General features: G+C 40.6%; 1 protein-coding gene across 1 annotated transcript in view; it reads left to right on the top strand.

The window, feature by feature from the left end:
- The window catches only part of MDGA2 (MAM domain containing glycosylphosphatidylinositol anchor 2), a 378145-nt gene that overhangs the window by 324560 nt on the left and 34588 nt on the right, over positions 1 to 18997 (top strand). The window contains exon 10 of the mRNA XM_061462444.1: positions 983 to 1131. Within this exon, the coding sequence (XP_061318428.1) occupies positions 983 to 1131 (149 nt within the window). The remainder of the gene's footprint in view (positions 1 to 982; positions 1132 to 18997) is intronic.

The following is an 18997-nucleotide window of genomic DNA, read 5'->3' as shown; positions in this document are numbered from 1 at the left end:
CAGCTATGGCTCTAGCAGATCCTGGGTTTCTTATAACTCTTGTGTCATATATCCCACCCAATCTAAATGGCTCAGCTACCCTCCTGCGTCTCAGATGCCACTACTTACACACGGCTGGGAGAAGAGCTTTGTCACTCTGTGTCATTTTTGATATTACAGACAAATCACTCTAGAGTCACAAAGGCAATTTGCATGCAAAGGTGTCACTAGTATTCATGGGTTTAAGTCAAAGGGAACTCAAGTTTAGTGAAATCAAGCAATGTTCTGGTACGTTTGGGAAATCATCCTTAGGTTTTCCCTATTTATATGGGGTGAAGGTTATAATAAAATTCTGGTGAAACACTCATATACCAAACATGCCCTGTGAGATGCCATTTTCCTATTTTGTGCACATTAGTATGTTCAGCTAAATAATGTATTGTAATAGTGTGTGCATCACAGCATTACGAAGGACTGCTTGTGTGAATTTTCACTTCGGAAGTGGGAGAGGAGAAGATTTGATGAAGACAGCAACTGCTGGAAATATCCATCTTGTATTTCCAGCTCATGGATGTAATTTCATAATATTTGTGTCAGGTACAGCAGCTGTCACTGAGTCTACCAGTGTAGTGCGGATTGGTTTAATATCTGTATTTCAGTCAGCTGAGCCATGAAAAATTAGTGCAGAGGCATGTTACATCACTCCAGCTCACCTTTGCTAGGAGCTCAGTTAGGTTTTTTCCTCTTAGGCCCACAACTGGGCCATGGATGTCACTGAGGAGTGAGTTAACGATAAAGGAAAACTTACCACGAATCCTTTAAAAAAGCAGATGGAGGCAAATAATTCCATGTCATTTTTAGAAGAAGATATTTAACAAGATGACTGAAGACACAGGGGGAAGAGGGTGGTTGCAGGCTGTGTTTCAACACTTGGCTCCGAAAGTGGCTGCCTGATTATCTCTGGTTTCTTTGTTTTCCCCATTTTTGTTCCTGTCTCCTACAGGTAAAGCCTATGCTCCTGAGTTCTACTATGACACCTACAACCCACTGTGGCAGAACAGACCCCGCGTGTATTCCTACAGCCTGCAGTGGACACAGATGAACCCCAACGCTGTGGACCGCATCCTTGCCTATCGCTTAGGAATTAGGCAGGTAAAGAAGAAACTTAATTTGTGCAAGATGTGCCTTTTGAGTATGCTGAATTCTGTGAGAACTGCCACGGGTTTTTTTTATTATTATTTTATTTTTATTTTTACTTTTTTTTTACTTTAGTTTTTTTCCCCTTCCCCTTTTCATCCTCTGTGAGTCAGAGTTGTTGTCCTCCTTCTGAAAGGTTGGCTGCCATCTTGCAGAAGCAGTCATCTGCCGCTTGCAGATCCTGGAAACTAATTTGCACATTGGCATAGTGAAACATAGAGATTAAAGTGCTGTGCCTCAAAGGGTTTTCCAAGGCTGTGGCTCAAGGTATGCTGGAAAGATAACATGAAAAAACCCCTGCAGTGAAATTAAACTTTTTATCTCTCTGTATATATCTATATATCTTTTATTAGAACTTCCATGTAAATAGATAAATACAGGGACAGCTGTAGCTTTCCTGCCGAAATTCGTGGTGATCCTTGAGAAATGAGGTGTCTTTCTTGACCACATTAAAGCCGATCATGCTTGTGTCTTCATAGACTCACTGTGAACCCTTCAATGGGAATTGGCCCTGCTAAGGAAGTGCGGAACAACCCACTTGCAGAGGAATTGTTAAATTATCATAGCCATCTCTGTTCATTTTCCCTTTAACAATTTTAAAAGGAAAATATCATCTGTCTTCTTGGAAGGTTGTTACTACAGAGCTTGAGTTCTAATAGTCAATTAAAGGGAAAGAACCAATCTGTGCGTTGCTTAAACTTTCATTAAATGGCAATACCTCTGCTTACTCCCCTTCACAGAGTGAAGTGATCTTTGCTTGCAGTTGCACTTTCCTACAACAAAGCCATTTTATGATATGAAGGCAGAAAAATGTAGAGCCGTAACATTTCCTTGCAATCCTGTCTAGAGCCTGCCCCCAAGTGTGCCAGAGATTGACACTGACAGTCAGGTTTTGGCATTGGTAGGCTTTCTCAATGTCACCTTAGCCACAGCATCCACCTCGGAGTCATGTCTACAAGTTGGCCTGCCAGCCTTGGTCTGGCAGAGGCATGCACTGGCAGAGGAGGCTGTGCCATGCCATGCTGTGCTGTGCCATGCCAAGGTCACTGTTCCCACCATCCCAGCTCACGGGCACACACCCCCATCTCCCGCTACCAACCTGGACCTGCTGCAATTGAATTGAAGATATTTTGCTGCTTACTCGTGAGAATCCATCTGATCTTGTTTTGGTCTTCTTTGACACTCTCCCGTTGAGCTTGTTTTTCTTTAAATAATATCACAACTGACTGATTTAGTAAGTATATGTTTGGTTATTCTGTGCCTGAAATAATAGTTTGTACTGGGAGGAAGAGATAGGGGATTAAGACAGATCCTTGAAGACATGTATTTTTGAAAATGTGAATGCAGAAAGTATCCTGTTGTCCCATGGATCTCCTACTGGGATGAGCTTTGTAAGCTGTAAAATAAACATACAATTTGAGCATGTTATTTATTCTAAGTAGATGGGTGTTTTGCTTGTATAACTTTTGTAGTAGTTGTGGAGTCGACTGGGACATGTCAAGGGAAGGGTTTTGATACCTGGATGGTGCTGGCTCCCCTTCACTCAGTTTGTCTCTGCCTGAATGTAACTAATTTGAAATGAAAATTGTTGAATTTTAATGCATGTTTATGCAACTGTTTGCATCACTGGACACAAATCACTTCCATTATTTCCAGTAGTGAGAAGAATTACTCAATTAAAAGCAGAATTTGCTGAAGTAAAAGAATATATAATGAAATTAATTGCATTAGGATTTTTAGCTGTTTTTTCTGTTTCATTTTAATTTACTTTTGATTATCTATTTATATAATTATCTAGAGTTACTTTCCTCTGATTTCCTTGACAAGGGTCTCTGTCAGGCTAATCAAAATATTTCCTTTTGTCTGTCTGAAGCCACATTTAAAGTGGGTGATTTAGAATCTAGTGAGCCATCTGGACACTCATCCATTATTGCAGTAATTCCCCCTGAAACAAGGGTGATAATTAAATGTTCAGGGTTTGGGTTTTTCTTGACACCTACCAGTACTAGCTAGTATTTTTAACTGGGCTTCACTAGGGTTTTTATTTAACAATAAAAGTTGGGATGAGCATCTGTTGGGAGTGGCAGAAAACACGCTCATGCCTGTGCCAGGTTCATTACAGAAGCAGGGCAGCAGGATTTCCAGGTCAGAGCAACAGCCTGCAGCCCAGCATGATACTGTTGTAAAAAGTGACTGTTCTTAATCTTTGTTTCAATCTTCTGATGTTTTGAGAAACACTGCCAGTGGGCTATGTAGTGAGTCAATGCGTTGGTATCTGCTTCTGATTCGATTAACACAATTACCTTTGTCTGATCAGTAAATGGCTTTTGCATTAAGAATGCTAAAATCAGAGTGCAAGCACTCTTCCTCTTTACCTGTACATTGCAGCTTCACTTGAGAAAGAATTCAGGCAGTATTTGGGGAATACTTAGTTGATAGCAGGTCTACGCTCGCTGAATTTTCTGTGGAATTGTTAAAGTCTGTAATATTGTCAATATTTCTAATACCATTTTATAGAAACGAGCTTCTTATGAGGTGTAGAGTGGTTTAGCTCCATTTACGTATTTGCCAGGTGATTGTAGAAAGCAACGCAAAGGACGTGTTTAATAATGAAATTAAACTTTAAAATGCATACTGAAACTCTAAAAGGGCAAAGGATAATGGAATGTGGCTGACTAGGGATTTTCCATAGTACAAATTGTTCTGCTAGAAGTAATTAGATTATACAGTTTTATAACAACAGGAAAGTATTTCCACTGGTTGGCATATAGTGAGATTATAGAGCTGGAGATGTCTCTGCCTTGAGGAGCTCAGCCAAGCAGAGTTTTGGAAAGCTTTGCTGGCAATAGAACCTACTGGAGAGAAAAGTCCAGCGCCAGAGGTATAATGCAGGCATAAAGCAGGTGTAACGGAGGTGCTGAAGGAAAGGAGCTGTGCCACGCTGAGGGTGGTGTATGCCATGAGAATAACTTGGTTCTGTTTACACTGAGGTACGAACTATTTCACCATGGGTGCCAGGAGCAGTTGTTGTGCTCTCAGGACCTTCAGGATTTTGTGGTTGCTTTGTAACATCAAAAAAAACCACCTGTTTTAAGAAAAAAACTAATAAATTTAAGAAGTGAGTTGAAAATTTGCAAGCATCACTGCATTTATACGTATGTTTCTATATCTCTCTCTCTATCTATCTATCTATCTTTCATTAAGATTGTTTTGTAGCTCTACTGCTACTGCTTTATTTAAAGGTATGAACTACATGTACTGCTCTCTGATGGTGCGCAGCAGTTTGCTCAGTCAAGTTTGTCCTGGTGGCATGGTATTGTGTGTTGACTGCTCCCTCCTGGGAGAATCAGGAAGGAACAGGAATTATTTAGAGCACTTTGCTTTCTACTTAAGCCTAGACACTCCTGTTGTTGCCTTTTGGGGATTCATGCTGTGCTTAATGTTATTTTTTAACAAACGCAGGCTCTTGTCTGCATTTCTATCCATGCGGCACATGGATAGTGGCTTCCAGTGCTGGGTTTTAATTGGCTTTGAGGATGCTAAGCTGCAATATATGCCAAGCCTGCTGTGATGAAGCATCTAGCCACCAAGCAGTGTGCGTGACCGTGCTCTTCCTTTTCTGAACAATGACAAATAACTTTTAAAAAAAGGAGGCACTAACTAAGTGGCCATAGAGTTTACTTGTTGAGTGAGTGAGAGCTGCTGTTCATGTGCTTCGATAACCCTCAGAGCCCTCAAGCATGTCCTGAGGAGATGGCACAGCTCTGCACTATGCATCCAGGCCCCATCCCTCTAAGGAGTTGTTACAGATGTGGTCTCCTCATGGAAATTTCTGGCATGTTCTCCTAGGAAAAAAAAAACATTTAGTTGATGATACATAATAGCAAGGGACCTGTTCTGATGTGCAGTTCTTGTGAGACCAGTCTAGACAATTTTGTCAGGGTAAAAGAGACTTGAAGAGGTTGGTCCCTTTCCTGAGAGGAGGAAAACCCTTGAGGGCAATGATTCAGTTAATGGCCAGTCCTGCCGCCGATCTGCACTATAAAGAAATATTCTGAAGGTGGCAGAGAAATACCACAGTGTATGTATCTACTTCTCTTGGGCCACAAGATCCAAAGGAAGCAAAGATTAAAGTATTCCTTTCACTACTTGGCATTCTGCATGTTGCCCAGATTTAGAGAGTATAAACATGGTGAAAACCTTGGTACGTCTGGGCAGGTGCAAGCACATCTGAGTTCCACATGCCAAAGAAAGGAAAGAGAGCCCATCCATTCTCCTCTCCCCCTCCCTGGTTTTCGTGAGCATTTTCTAGTCTGGCAGGCAGTGAGAGGAGGACACTTTCCTGATCCAAGAGCAGCATATCATTCAAGTGCGTCACAGAATCGGTAGCAGTTTTCCCACTTCTGAAGGGAAAATCTGAGTACAGTTCTGAGCAGAAAAATAGGAGATGCATGGAGCCATTTGAGATGCTCATTTGTGATTACCAGATAACGACATGACAGTGTAAGCTGGAAATTAGGGATGCAGCTAGAGCAGGGTGTAGTCAAGAGAGATAGTCAGAGTCTGTGATTGTTTGTTTTCAGAGAAGAGGGCAATGCATTTCATGTTTGGAAGATACAGATCTGAAAGCAGAGGAAGAACAAATGAAATTAATTAATCTCAGCAATACCAGCCTTGTCATGGAGAGGTTCTACAGCATCTTCTGCAGGACTATATTCCATGCAGTGACTACACAGCCTTTACCTGACAGAGCAAGTTCAGTTACCTCCTGAACCCCTAAAGGCCCCACATTGTCTCTTGCAGTCACCAAGAGGGATGGTGTTATATTCAAAATGCAAGGACTTTGACATTTTGTAAATACAGCTCTTAGAATCATAGAATCATAGAATAGAATCATAGAATCATAGAATAGAATCATAGAATCATAGAATAGTTAGGGTTGGAAAGGACCTTAAGATCATCTAGTTCCAGCCCCCCTGCCATGGGCAAGGACACCTTAGGCTAAATCATATCACCCAAGGCCTCGTCCAACATGGCCTTGAACACCGCCAGGGATGGAGCATTCACAACCTCCCTGGGCAACCTATTTCAGTGCCTCAGCAACCTAACAGGAAAGAATTTCCTCCTTATATCCAGCCTAAACTTCCCCTGTTTAAGTTTTAACCCGTTACCCCTTGTCCTGTCACTGCAGTCCCTAATGAAGAGTCCCTCCCCAGCATCCCTATAGGCCCCCTTCCGATACTGGAAGGCTGCTATGAGGTCTCCACGCAGCCTTCTCTTCTCCAGGCTGAGCAGCCCCAACTTTCTCAGCCTGTCTTCATACAGGAGGTGCTCCAGTCCCCTGATCATCCTCATGGCCCTCCTCTGGACTTGTTCCAACAGTTCCATGTCCTTTTTATGTTGAGGACACCAGAACTTCTCACAATACTCCAGGTGAGGTCTCACGAGAGCAGAGTAGAGGGGCAGGATCACTTCCTTTGACCTGCTGGTCACCCTCCTTTTAATGCAGCCCAGGATACGGTTGGCTTTCTGGGCTGCAAGTGCACACTGAAGCTGGCTCATGTTCATTTTCTCATTGACCAACACCCCCAAGTCCTTCTCCACAGATCTGCTCTGAATCTCTTCTCTGCCCAACCTGTAGCTGTGCCTGGGATTGCTCCGACCCAGGTGTAGGACCTTGCACTGGTCATGCTTAAACTTCATAAGGTTGGCATCAGCCCACCTCACAAGTGTGTCAGGGTCCCTCTGGATGGCATTCCTTCCCTCCAGGGTATCAACCGAACCACAAACTTGCTGAGGGCGCACTCAGTCCCAGTAAAGTCCATCCTCCTCTTCGTGGTGCTCAATAACCCAGACCATTGCATGGCCCATTGCCTCTGTTAGACCATCTTTCTCTCCAGTCCTCTTTCTCTGAGGCTTGCTTTAATTTTCTTAATGTTCATGGAACCTCACTGCCATACTCCAGTCTGTATGAATCACCAGAACAGTATTACCTTTCTGTCAGATCCTGCTTCTTGTCACCTGTCTTGTCACGGGTTAAAATAAGGGCATGCCTCAGACACAAAAGGATAAATTAATGGTGGGAAAGAAGGACATAGGAGAAACTTGGCTTTTTAAGCATTGGTTGAAGAGCTGTTGAGATACACTGGCACAGTAAAGTTAATTTGGAAAAAAGTGGAGCTTGGTTTAACAGGGTATCAGGGAAGCCAAGAAAGTCAAAAGGGAGAGGGGAGGTCCTGTCAGCTGAAGAGGGAGTCACAAGAATAGAGAAGTGTCATTTTACTGCCTATAGAGTGAAAATGGAAATAGATGAGTGGAAATCATTACTCACTGAAGTATTTAGAATGAAAGTCTCTTATGAAAAATTTGTTTATTTTAGCACACTCATGGCCTCCACCTGATGGGTAGCAATTTTCCAGCTGTTCTTTCTATCAGGATCATGGTGCTATCATCACACAATCTACTGTGAAGGGAAAAATGGCTGCAAGCTGAATATTTTCATTCGATTTGCTATAGAACGTATAAAATGAGCTATACATCAAAATGTATACAAAAATTGTATTCAGAACCATTTAAAAAAATTACATCTGTAGTAATTTCAGGGGAGGAAATGAGAGAATTGAAAATTCAAATGTGTATTGGAATATTTTTAATGTTGTTTTCATGGAAAAAAAAAAGCCTTCTTCTCTAGAGAAGATTTCACTGCATGCGTTTCTTTTTGGAAGCCTGAACAAGGCTTTGCTTTTCTTTTGTTATGTCTGCACTTGTGAAGTGAGACAGAGAGAGACTGGTAAAAAATGAGCAACATGCACAGGCACATTTCTCACTGATTTTCTTGGGTTTGGTTATTTGAATTAGAAAAGTAATAGTTCTGTTTGGCAATTTTCTGTTTTCAATACTGATACCTCCCATGTTTATTCTGTACAAGACCAAGGCTAGATTTTCAAAATAGCAACCTGAGGGCTGTAACTTCAGTTACTAGTACCAAAGTCTTTTGGTACTATATAAAAATGGTTGTATCTCCCAAAATTCAGATAGATTAGGCAAATGATTGGGTATAATGCTGAAAAAATTTCTACTGATTACATCTGACAAAATTGAGAGTTATACACATAAACACATCTTTTTCTGTCAGGTCTTGATGTTCTGACTTTGATCCTGAATATGCTTCTGACTGTACCCTTTTCCTCTGGTCTGAGAGTTGTTTTGTGTGCCTCTGGAGAGACGTTTTTTGGAGGCCAAGGGCTTTATTTTCTATATATTCTAACAGAAAACATCCCAGGCAGAGCTGCGTCTGTTCACATTACCACAAATTGCGGACTAATCTCCCTTTCTTCGCAAAAAATTTGCATGCAAAATCTAACATATTCATTTGATCCAAGCAATTACTGCCTGCTGGGACTGCCTTGGTTTGATTTTTGTTATATAAGCATGAAGTCCTGCTATTTCATTACTGATTTTAATATCTAATTCATACTAATTTTTCAGTCTGGTTTCTTAAGGGAACAAGATATGCAAGAATGGCCTAAAGTTACTGGCTGTGATTTCTAAACCCTGGTCATCTTCATTTTGGCGAGATGTGATGGGCAAGAGGGGTACAGCAGGCAAGGAGGGTCCCACAAGTGTCATGAAAGCATGTGGACTGGTCAAGGAGAAAGATTTAATTACAGATAAAAATGGAAGGGTAGGATCACATGAATCAAATTTTTAAAATCACAAAACACAGACCTGGTAATTCCCTTCCTTCACAGCAAGCTCTGTGGAACCCCCTCCTGGGATACTTCTCATTTTGGGGCAATATCTAAACTTTCTCTTCAAGTGTCTCAGGTACATGTGTACATTCCTCTGTGTGTATTTATCCATTGCAGGAGCCAGAGACTTGGCAAAGTGGTGATTAACTAAAGGACAAATCCTGCATGGGCAGGAGCTCATCTGCTTGAAGCAGGGACATTGACATAATGTGAGGCTTTTGTTGCACATTTCCCTTTAGTGAAAAAAATGCCAAAATCAAGCGCCACACTGTAACCTTATTATGGTGATCACACTGTACTTCCATTTATTCTGTCTCAGCAGAAAAATCTGCAGTATGAATTGATTATTACTGACAAATGCAGTGTATCAGTCAAACTTTAGGAAAGATGCAGGAGAAAATGGAGTGAGCTGAAGAGCAATTTAGAGAGAGAAATTGCTCAAGCTGGAGGAATTTGTTTTTGTAAATGAGTTATTTGCCTTTCACTACATTTAAACCCTTCTAGTAGGGTTGAGACTCCTCTTTCTATGCACGCGCTGAAACAGAGCCTCAGGTGGAGTGGCTGAACTGCACGAATCATCTGTACCATCCCAACAAGGATGTGCTTTTCTTTAAACTGTCGAGCCTTGTGTGGGCACCCTTCTAGCAGAAGCTGGGCCCTTGATGAAAACATGCTCCACTTACAGTACAAACAGCAGAAGAGCATTTAAGATGGGATGTGTTTATTCATGGCTGCTTTTTCACCCTGCTGCTGTGTGGTTGCAAAAGTAGAAGGCAAACAGCAGACAGTCAGGGTTTTGACATTGATCAGGTCCGGGTTTAAAATGAAACATATGATTGACAAGAAATATTTTTCATTACTCTGCCCTCTTTATATAAATTCCTGTCATGCAAGACTGCTAAAAACCTCTGTAAATGACAGCAGTGGTTTCCTCGTTAATCTTGATTCCATCTGATGCCATACAGTTGTTCAGAAATAGTAGAAATACTAAAGGATTTGCAGTAATGAAATAATGAAAACTCAGAGAAAGTGAGCAATGAAACTTTGAAAATTATCTACTTAAAATTTATTGCATATGTCCTTAGGCAAATTCATGACACGTACGAGTTGTGTGACTGGTATGCAGCAAGCTTTTTGTCATAGTAAAATATAGCATAAATAAATATTTCAAAAGGCCTTTGAGCGTTACAGAAATTTAATTCTGATGAAGGATGCTTCCTCTTTAGTGAGGATAATTTCAGAGCAGCATCAATGCCTAAGAATCGCAAATAAATTGCATAGTATATTCCAGGTACCCTAATAAAATATGTTAGGCTATCAGGATAAAATTTAGCAAGCTGCACTTGCTCAAGGTGTAGGTCCATTATCCCAGGAGTTTATCAGCGCTGTAGACAAGCCATGGGCACTGAAGGAGAGGTGCAACCCAAAGGGGAATGGAGATGGAAGGTGTCTGGGGCAAAGGCTGACCTTCAACCATGACATTTTGTGTTCTCTAACATACCATTTTTCCCTGAACTGGTTGAGTTCCATTTGGCCTATTTGCACTTTTGATCCTCAAATCATCTCATGTTGGTGAGTTCACCCCTACCACTGCATGTGGACTGTGAGCATCTCCCCTAGTACGTGGCATTCATGCACGCAGACAGAATTAGCTTGAAGAGCACTATTCCTGACACCATCAAGTGTTCCAGAATTAAATAGTGCCAGAAAAGAGCTGTTTGACCCACTGAATAAATATTGTTCACTGAATTACCTTCACCCCTTTCCCTGTGACTGTTCCATATGTGCCCTTATGTTTTCTTTGTTCTCGCATGTTCAAGACCTGGTCTAAAGATAGATTTGCTGCATTCTTCCTATATTGGTAGGATACATCTGCGTCTTACTTCATGGGCTGTAATGAACTCATTTTCTCAGCACTCCTCTGAGATAATTTCATGAAAGTGAAACATAAAGACAGGTCAGAAATACTCACTGCTATTAGAGCTTGCTTTGGTAAATTGATTTTCCTTCTGTATATCTAAAGGCAGCATCAGGATTCACCCTCAGAGATGCTTCACCTGAAATCTGGTCACCCTATGTCACTGAGAACAGGTACTGCCACCCCCATGCTGGACTTTTCTGTGCAGTATTTCCCTTTAACCACCCTCCTCAGACATCTCTTCATTTCCAGAGACTTTGTATGTGGTTTCATGGGCAAGTTATCTTCAAACTCAGTGCTGTAGCCAGCTGATAGGAGGGCAGTGACAGCTCTCAGCAGAATTAAAGAGCATGGCAGAAGAACTTAGGCTCCAAGGGCTACCAAACTCCAAGAATATGGAGTTTCACTGCGCAATGTTTTATGGTGAATAAAGCCCAGTTAGTGTTTTTTTCTGTCAGCCAAGTATTGAGTATTTGCTCAAATTTTTGATTACAAATGGAAGTCCTCTTGGTTGGCAAAGAAAGCTGTCACATCCCTTATGTATCCACTTTGTTCTGGGGTGAGCAGTTCTGGCAATCTGTAAAGGCAATATTTGTCTTCCGAGCTTCCTGACCTGTTTCTTAGGCCACTCAGGTTTAATGCATGTCTAGGTGGTGCGCGAACTGAAACTATTAAATGTGTTTGAGGTCTGCATGGGCTTTCCCTAGTGCTGTTAATGTGTGCATTTAAAAATGAGCGCTGCAGATCTTTAGATGTAAAAATTAAAAATGAGATGGATTGACTGCTTACCAATGATCAAAGCTGAGACTTCTCCAATATTACTCCCTGTGAGCAGCCTTAATGATTGCCTAAGGAATGGCTAGTTCAAGACAGACCACAGTGTTGAGAACTCTGCAGATTAGGGCTTCCTCTTGCTGGGATGCTCCCTCGGCTCCTGCCTTCAGGTTTCTGCAAAACCAGCTACTACCTTTGTATAGTCTTACCTTTGTGTTTGTAATATAGTAGGGATCCCAGATGTCTGCTAGACACTTGGGTTTTTTTTTACTGATCATATTGTCACTATCTCTCACCATTAATTCTCTTCTTCCTTAAACAGATGCATGTACTTTAGGGAAAAAATCGTTTTTAAAAATACATTAAAAAAAAAAAGCAAACAGCACCATAATGAAACAGAACCTGTTTCTGCAAATGCAAATTTTAGTTTGGAGATGAGATGGTAAATGAGATTTTTTTTTTTTTTTTTTTTTTAGTAATGCACTTAGGTTGGCAGTTTCTTAATCACAGGTTTTGCTTGTTCCTAAGTGAGGGGTATTTGTAGCTAAATCAGAACATACTAGCTAATGTATACTAACTATGCAGTTTTGTCAGATAATGCACATTACAAAAATTAGAAATTGTTGGGATGAGAGTGATTTGTTCCTATAGACAGCTGCTTCATCCATCCTTTTTCTGCTAGGCAGTTATTTATTCTCTGAAACATACGTATGTTTAAATGGAATGCAAACCATACCGTCTTTCAATAAGCAAAGGAGAACCCTTCTGAAATCCATCTGTGTTTTGAGGTGATTTAAAACATCACATTTACATTTTGAGAACTTCAGTAAACATCTAGTGGCTATTTCTTTTCCTCTCGTGCAGCAATTGTCTGAAGTATTTAAGAAATGGTTTGTTGAATCATTCATATCTGACAGTTGAGCTGTTATTTATTGACAAAAAATCGTTCTTATTCAAAAAGTTAAGCAAAATCGGTATGTTCACTTGCCTTAGAAATGCTCTTTGGCACCATGCACTTGTCTTACCACATTATTACTTCTTGATCTATTTATTCAGAGACTCATGTAGGTTGCTTAAAATGCAGCCTTGTTTTTTTCAGTTCATTTACCAAGACAACATCACTTGTTCATAGTAATGACTGAGCAGCAAAGCTTGCTGTAGAAAAGCATGCTGTACTTTAAAGGGGTTGGGTTTGTCGTCTCGATTGCAGCTACAGTCATTAGTTTGTCACTGTGTAATTATTTTGTATGAGAAAATATAGTCATTTATAAATAGGTTTTAGAAATCACAAGAAAATGAGTTTATTCAGTAGTGACAGGAGTGCACTATCTGTTGTTCAAGATCCATCCTGAGAAGGCTGTAGCACTGTGGGATGCTCACTAAACCATCACCACTGAAATATGAATGTGTCTTGGGATAGACAGATTCTTGATCATGGAAATGTGGTTGTTCGCATAAGAATTAAGTGTTTAATTTAAATTTAGGAACTTAATCTTGATGCCACTTTGATAATTCTGTCTCTTGTTGCCCTGATAAAAATAATGGGCTGCCTATTGCAAATAACTCTACTGCTTAATATGCAAGCGTGCATCTGTGCTGTTGGCAGTAGCATTGCCGGCAGTGCCCATCTTGCCCACAGCACAGCTGTGCCGCATACTTTGAAGTGTGAGAGTCTACACCAGCCCAATATGTGAACTTAGAGTTTGATATGTCACTGAGAAGTTAATGGGAAATAAGAAAACTTTCTCTGAAAACTAGCCTTAACATGGGTTAATAATTACCCTATCTTTTGTGACTGCCCACCGATCAGGGATTAAAAATTGAAAACTCTTTTGGTAGGTGTCTAGCAGCAAAGAGCAGAAGAACCTACCCCAGTGGAGTTGGGAACAGTGTAGATCCTGTTTAATCCGTCAGACTTTATTGAATTCATTTGAGAGCCAGACAATTTTAAAGTCTGAAAATGGATTCTCTTTGTTTATAGCACATTTTGTCCTCTAAGGGGAAAAAAAAAAAGGTACTGATTTGAGTGCAGTATCGTAACATTCAAAGTTGTTACTGATCTCAGTCCATACGTTAGAGAAGTGCGTTTTGTGACCCTTACCATGAGCAAATTCATACTGCCTGCCTTCAATCTATGCTGTTTCCACTGCTCCATTAAAATGCAAGTGGAGAGGTTGCACCTTTGGTGGGTCAAGCCAAACATAGCATGGTGGAACCTAACAGGTTTAGGTCTCTGTGGGTGATGGTAGTGATGAAGATTCTTATTGTGCTGTGTGGAGATCATGTAGTACAGACTTGAATACATTTTTATTACCAAGTTCCACAAGAAGAGAGAGAATTATTTTTAAAAATGTTTATATACTGGTCATCTTAGTAGTGATCACATTTTCATTTAAACTGTAGATACCTGTTTCAAGAAGAGTCCCAAACCAAAACAGAAAGCAATAGCCCAGACAGACTATATTAAACATGAGTATGATAATAAGAAAACACTATCTTTCCGTACTGCTTAGGTGGGTTTTCATTATGGAGCAGAACAGAGCCACAGAGAAAGGAAGGTGGCGCTGGGGGTGCTGGGGCAGGGTCTGGGAGCAAGCAGTTGCCAGTCCTTGAATGTTGATGAGGTGTCACCCCTTATCTGTGAGACCCTTTGGGCACTATGGGTAGAGTTAGCTGATGGGTACAACACTTCATCTGTCACTAGTGGCAGACTTGCATTTGTTTTTTTTATTTAAATCGTGGGGTGAGGATGCATTCAAACTAATAAGCAAGAAAACTGTCACGTGTGACACCATCAGAACACATGCTTTCATGTAGCTCAGGAGACCATAAATCCTCCTGTGTGTAACATTTATGAAAAAAAAAGCAGAGTACAGGAAGTTTCCATTTCTCAGGGTCACTGTTGCACACAACCTCTTATTTGTAACCATCCTAATAGCACTCGAATTGAGGGATAAAGACAACCTTATATGTCTTTCATCATGGTGAAATGCATAGATTTCTCCACCCTCTACTTGCTTCTGAAGATGCTGTGGTCTGCCAAGATGTCTTCAGCTCATAAGGAACATTTTCCTGTCTCATTAATAGCTCTATGAATAATATTCTGACATTAATGTGTCTCAGCTTTGGATTTGGCTTTAGAATTAGTGACCCACATTCTTCCAATTGTATTTCAAAGCATCCTTGTACATGTTTCCTGGTCATCCTTTGGAGATAACCAGCACTCATGTAGCTGCTTTCATTTAAAGCTTAATGATAAATGGAGTTCAGTCACAGGGGGAGCCTGAAGCTCATTAAATAATTTAGGAAACTCGTATACCATAGCATGGATCATTTTAGGAACACAGGCAAATTCAGGATTTTGTTCTAAAGGCCATGAAACCCTTTGTGTTGAATTGCCTTGACATTTTCTTGTGCACGTTTTCAAAGTGCATACAAAAACTGCTTCCTAATGTCACTCAGAGTGTTCCTATAGTCCTGAAAGTTTATCCAGCCAGAACAAAACCACTTTTGGACCTCACCTTCAGGCTTTTGCTTCGATGAGCATATGTTCAGTTTTGCTTGAGCAGCTGTGAATATCTTTGTGTTTTTCCATACCAGCTCCTAAGCAGGTGGCAGAAGTGCTTTCACCTGCAGCAGCCAGTGAAGCTCCGGGCCAGCAGCCTGCAACTGCTCAGACCAATTCTGGTTCTGTCTGGATATCACATGGAGGTGTTTCCTCTCCATAGTTTGTCTTTCACAAAAAACAGATTCAAGTAGTTTTTTATACATGATAACAGTTAGTAAACCCCAAGTTGCACAAGCATTCAAGCAGTGATAAGTGAGTGCTTCCAGCTCCCTGATATGTACTGTCAGCAAGATGAAAGCAAATGAAACAAGTGAGACTTTCCTGGAGCAGACACAAAGGGTCTACATCTGTGATCTCTGTGGTGACTGCTCTTGCTCCTCAGGAGGCAACGGCCACGCTCCCTGCACCGCCGGCAGCGATGCAGCCACGGTGACCTAGAAAATGAACCACTCTGCTTTAAAGAAGTAATAAGTACCGGTAAACCAGAGAGTAAGTTGTTCTAGCTTGTTATGTGAAAGATTAAAGTTCCTACCTTTCCTTTATTTTCAGTCTACAGATGTCTGCGGTTCCAGTCAGCTGATAATGAGAAAGTCTCTTCAAACCGCCTAGAGCAGGTCACTTCTCTGTATACTTCCTTCTGGTCACCGTTTGACTTTATTGTATTTTTAACTTATGTTTTCATTCAGCACCATGCAGGGTCAGATGTATTCAAATATATGATTCAAATATATAGTATGCAGTCATGAAAGGGATTTCTGTGAAGGTTGCATGGTCACTGGCTGCAAAATGGGGTATAGAATTTTCTGTCCATTCTCAAACCAGTACATGTAAAGGGGTGCATCGAATTTGCCACAAAGGAAAAAATTAACAGGAATAATATTTATTGCCTTTCTGATTCAATAAAGCCATACCTAGTATAAAATCGGAGTTAACTCTCTGTCCCTGTGGGTAGGATTGTTAAAAGCAAAGAAACAGCAACAACCTTCCAGATACAAAATATCCCAGATTACAGTTTACACAGCAGATGTAATGTTCTAATTCATATCTTAAAAGATAGTTTTATTATTGTCATGGTTTAAACCAAACCAGACAACTCGTTCACTCATGAGTAGGGCAGTTGGCATGGAGATGGCTTCACCTAGGCTGCCTCTGGGGTTTAGCAGCCGCTGTCTTTCTGCTGTCTTTCTGCTGCCCGTATTAATTCTGCAGTAGCCCTTGGACCTGTCCGGACCGGGCCAGATGTGAAAAATGACTGCTACTGCTGAACCCAGGACATTATCCTTCATTTGTATGGAAAAACAGAACACTGTGTATTTTATCTCCCAATAACAAATTTTTAGCAGATATTTGTGCTGTATTTTACTCTGATAGAAATTACCTGTCTTTTTTCCTGGGTTACCATTTACCACCCTGCCTCTAAAACCTGAGATATGATGTGTATTTAATACTGTTGGACCATCTAGCTTCCAGCTTTTCTATACCAGCTTTCTTTAAGTTGTTTACATCTCTTTCTTCTTCATATATCAGGCCATGAATATGGATGGTGGAGAGATGTTTCTGACATCTAAACCACTTATCCATCAATTTGTAGTCCATAAAAACTGGACCTAGAACATTCTGTATCTTTGGGCTCCAAGCTTCTAATTACTAAAGACTTGGGGGAATTTTAGTTTCTTAAAAAGAAAAGAGAGAAATATTTTTTAAGTTTCTTTGTGTACCACATAAAACAAATTCCTCAGTGTGGTACACAAAAAATAAGTAACATGAATATTAGGAGCAAATACAGGATGACTGTTAATATAATCCTGCAAGAAGAAAGTAAATTATATGCCTTTGATTGTTCTTACAGATTAGAAGTTCGCTAATTGAAAAAGATTATGCTCACTGTTGAATGTGCTTTAGATACTCAGTTTTCCAGCTGGGAAAGAGGGGAAGAGGAGGTTTATCATGCAGCTGCTGTTTCCATGTGCCTCATCTCCAAATGAATGAGGCTGAGTGCTAGTTGCTGGTGACAGCACCAACCGCAGCAGTGAGTCCTGCCCCATGAGGGGTGTCAGTGCTCTCCTCCAGCGAACATCTCCAGTGCCATAACCATGTCCAGCCTCACTCGGGGCACTTTGGCTCAGAGTATGTTCCTGGCTCTGACAATCAAACCTAACGTTGTGCTTGCTTCGCACTCACTCCCTGTTGCCTCAACAGCAGCTGGCATCAGCATTGACAGGAGAGCAGAGAGCAAGAAACAGCACAGAAACAAATGTGAGGTTTTGGCAGTTCTGCTAATTGCATGTGAAAATAAATACTGAAAATTATTGAAATTATGAACATTTAAAAAATTATTACTATCTTAAAATACTAAAAAAAGAGAAGTCTGGAGAAGATAAGACCTTAGAGCAGCATCCAGTACCTAAAGGGGCTGAAAAGAAAGCTGAAGAGGAACTTTTTACAAGGGCAAGTAGTGATAGGACAAGGAGGAATGGCTTTAAAATGACAGAGGGCCTGTCTAAACCAGATAGTAGGAATAAGTTCTTCCCTGTGAGGTTGGTGAGGCCCTGGCACAGGTTGCCCAGAGAAGCTGTGGCTGCCCCATCCCTAGCAGTGTTAAAGGCCAGGCTGGATGGGGCTTTGTGTAGCCTGCTCTAGTGGAAGGTGTCCTTGCGTGTGGCAGGGGAACTGGAACTGGATGAGCTTTAAGGTCTCTTCCAAACAAAACCATTTTTTGATTCTTTGATTTTGGGAAAAGAGATGTCATCAAGAGCATGGCGCACAGTGGAAAATAAACTGATGACAAGCGTGGCAGAACGTGCTTTACAGCTGGCCTTGTTGGTTTTGCCCGAATTACAGATATTTTTCACTGTGAGTCATTCCAGGGATGTAACTATCCTTTCAAAATGAAGATGACACAGGAGCCACTTTCTTAATAAGGTTTATGTTCAAAACCAGATAGCTCTGATTATATCGCTGGCCAAAATTGTTGAAGAGCAGCAGGCACTGGATTTGCACAGCAGAAATAAGGCAAACATTAAATGGGAGTTTTCCCTCTGTGGTGTGCAGATAGAAGTATTTGCCCATGAACTGAACCATGCAGTTTTATATATCTATAACTCCTAAAGAAAACTCTTACTGTTAAGGAAAATCAATTGTTGTTGTTATAAGTTGTAAAGAACTTACTTTAAAGACTGCCACAGTTTTTTTTTATAGGAGTATACAGTAGATTAATTTACTTTGCATTCAGTTGTCATTAATTACAGAGATGATTGACTTTTTGAGTCAATGAAGAAATTTATGGTTGAAATCAATAGGCCAAGTACAAAGGACTAAGGTTGTGTTTATTTTTTATAAACATAACTGTGCATATAAGCAATCAATATTTAATCATCCCATAGGATAAATACCTCAAGAAATCTATATGTTCTAGTCTTCTAGAGGTTACAGTGTTTCCGAACAACAGGCATAGAATAAATACCCTTTCATTGACCACATAGAGAAGATGGTTGCAGACTGCTGCAATAAAACACTGCTACACTTTTACTGTCCCTTTTCTCTGACATCAGGGAAACACATTTTGCTTTTCTGCTAGCTTTAGGAAACAAAGATTTCCAAATATTCAAAGGTAATCAAAAGAAGGAGCCCCTGTGAAGCCTTCTGTGCTGTGGATTGACTGAACATAGGTATGCTCTGCTAAATTAATTACAGGTTAGCATATGATAATGCTAATAAATGCATCAGGAATGTTTTTTTTCCTCAGTGCTTTAAAAATACTCACAAACAATTGGAAAACTCTTGTTTCAGCTTGGTCAAAGTAAATTTCCC

Source organism: Pezoporus flaviventris, unplaced genomic scaffold, assembly GCF_033815535.1.
Source record: "Pezoporus flaviventris isolate CSIRO_AGI_PZ_B2104156 unplaced genomic scaffold, CSIRO_AGI_Pfla_v1 ptg000035l, whole genome shotgun sequence".
In the NCBI taxonomy this organism is placed as follows: domain Eukaryota; kingdom Metazoa; phylum Chordata; class Aves; order Psittaciformes; family Psittacidae; genus Pezoporus; species Pezoporus flaviventris.
Note: the sequence above shows the minus strand (reverse complement) of the source record. Positions and strands in the feature narration are given on the sequence as shown.